The sequence below is a fragment of the Echinops telfairi genome, unplaced genomic scaffold (assembly GCF_000313985.2).
Source record: "Echinops telfairi isolate 266 unplaced genomic scaffold, ASM31398v2 ScPeMD7_655;HRSCAF=1070, whole genome shotgun sequence".
Taxonomy (NCBI): Eukaryota; Metazoa; Chordata; class Mammalia; order Afrosoricida; family Tenrecidae; genus Echinops; species Echinops telfairi.
Genome location: NW_022104553.1, coordinates 25,691,550 through 25,692,938, shown reverse-complemented (window position 1 = coordinate 25,692,938; position 1,389 = coordinate 25,691,550). Strand labels below are relative to the sequence as shown.

Sequence of the window (1,389 nt, the reverse complement as noted above, 5' to 3'; positions counted from 1 at the left end):
AGTGAGCGCGGACCTCGCGGATCAGGATCTGGTTCTCCTCGAACGAGAAGCGCGGCTTGCGCAGCCGGGCGGGTGGTCTCCTCCGCTTCGCCCGCCGCCGCCGCCGAGGCCATGGCGCCCCCCGCCGCCGCAGTCCGGCTGCTAGGCGCATGGGGGGCGCTGGCGCTGCGGGCATAGGGCGCACGGCGCTGGCGGGGGCGCGGCGTCCCCAAGCTGCCCGAACAACCCCGGCCGCCCAGATACAGTCACGGCTGCCCCGGGGGCCAGGAGTGGGGGCAGGGCGCGCGGGGTGGAGCGGGGAGCAGTCGGGGACGCCTAATAATAACTGAGTCCGGCCGAGCGCTCGCTTGCGCTCTCGTGGGCTTCCCCAAAGTGCAGCTCCCAGGAGTTACAGCAATCGGGGGAGGGTCTGGGGGGCTGGAGGGAAACGAGAAGTGGAGGAGGAAGAGGGGTGTCTGCTAGAGTTAGAGGAAAACAGGGACACAGGGAGATGGGAAAGCTTGCGAGCATGGGGGTGTGGAAGAAGCATGGGGTGATGGGGTAAGAGGATGCTGCAGGAGGGTGTAAAACGGGGGACCTGGAGCAAAGGGGCGCCCTGGGGGTTCCAGGGCAAGGGGGCTGTAAGGCCAATCTGGGCAGGGGCTTCTGGGACGATGTCTAGGTATAGCAATGAGCTGGGGGCTCCAGGGGCAGTGGGGGAGCCGGGACGACAAAATACTAAGGAATAAGGTCTGCAGAGATCATGGAAGGCTCCTGGGGTTACCAGGAATTATTAAGAGGAACTCGAGGAATAAACTCTGGATCAGGAAGGGGACCTGGGGGTCGTGGGGAACTCCAGAGAAAGAGTCAGGGTCGTGGAGTGTAAGGACCGAGTCGGGCCCCAGGTCACTCACCGGCGCCGCCGCAGCCCCCTCCGGCCCGTCAGGCTGGGCTTGGGCTTCTGCGGCCTCCTCTCTGGGTCCCCCCCACCCCCCATCTCCGCCCCACTCTCTCACGTCCCTCGTTGGGCTCCGCCCCCGACCGCCCCAGCGAGCTAAGGCGCAGGCGCGTCGAGCCAAGGCCCTCCACATCGGGCTCTCTCACCGCCCACCGCGCAAGCGCAGGGTTGCCCTCTGCGGAGTGCCCGCATTTGCGCAGGCTTGAGATTAGCGCTGGGCGAATTCCCTGGGCCGCCTGGTGCCCCAACAGCGCATGCGCGCTTTTCGCTCGCTGCCAGCCCTGGCACCCCAGCGCAGGTTTAGCAGTCCTTGGGGAAGGCAGGGGAGATAATCCTCGGTGTCTTCCAACCCACCCTACCCTCCAACTGCGCATGCATCTCTTCCCGCTCAGTCCCCAGGAGATGGGAGGTGGCCCCGTGTGCCCATGGTAACTGCGTGGGTAGCTCGAAGC

The 1,389-nt window shown here is 66.3% G+C and overlaps 1 protein-coding gene across 1 annotated transcript in view; it reads right to left on the bottom strand.

Moving 5' to 3' along the window:
• IRF2BP1 (interferon regulatory factor 2 binding protein 1) overlaps positions 1–976 on the bottom strand; it is an 18,786-nt gene extending 17,810 nt beyond the window's left edge. The window contains exons 1-3 of the mRNA XM_013006623.2: positions 894–976; positions 348–409; positions 14–165 (exon numbers count right to left, since the gene is read on the bottom strand). Coding sequence (XP_012862077.2) covers positions 14–165; positions 348–409; positions 894–976 — 297 coding nt within the window. The remainder of the gene's footprint in view (positions 1–13; positions 166–347; positions 410–893) is intronic.
• Between the last annotated feature and the right edge of the window lie 413 nt (positions 977–1,389).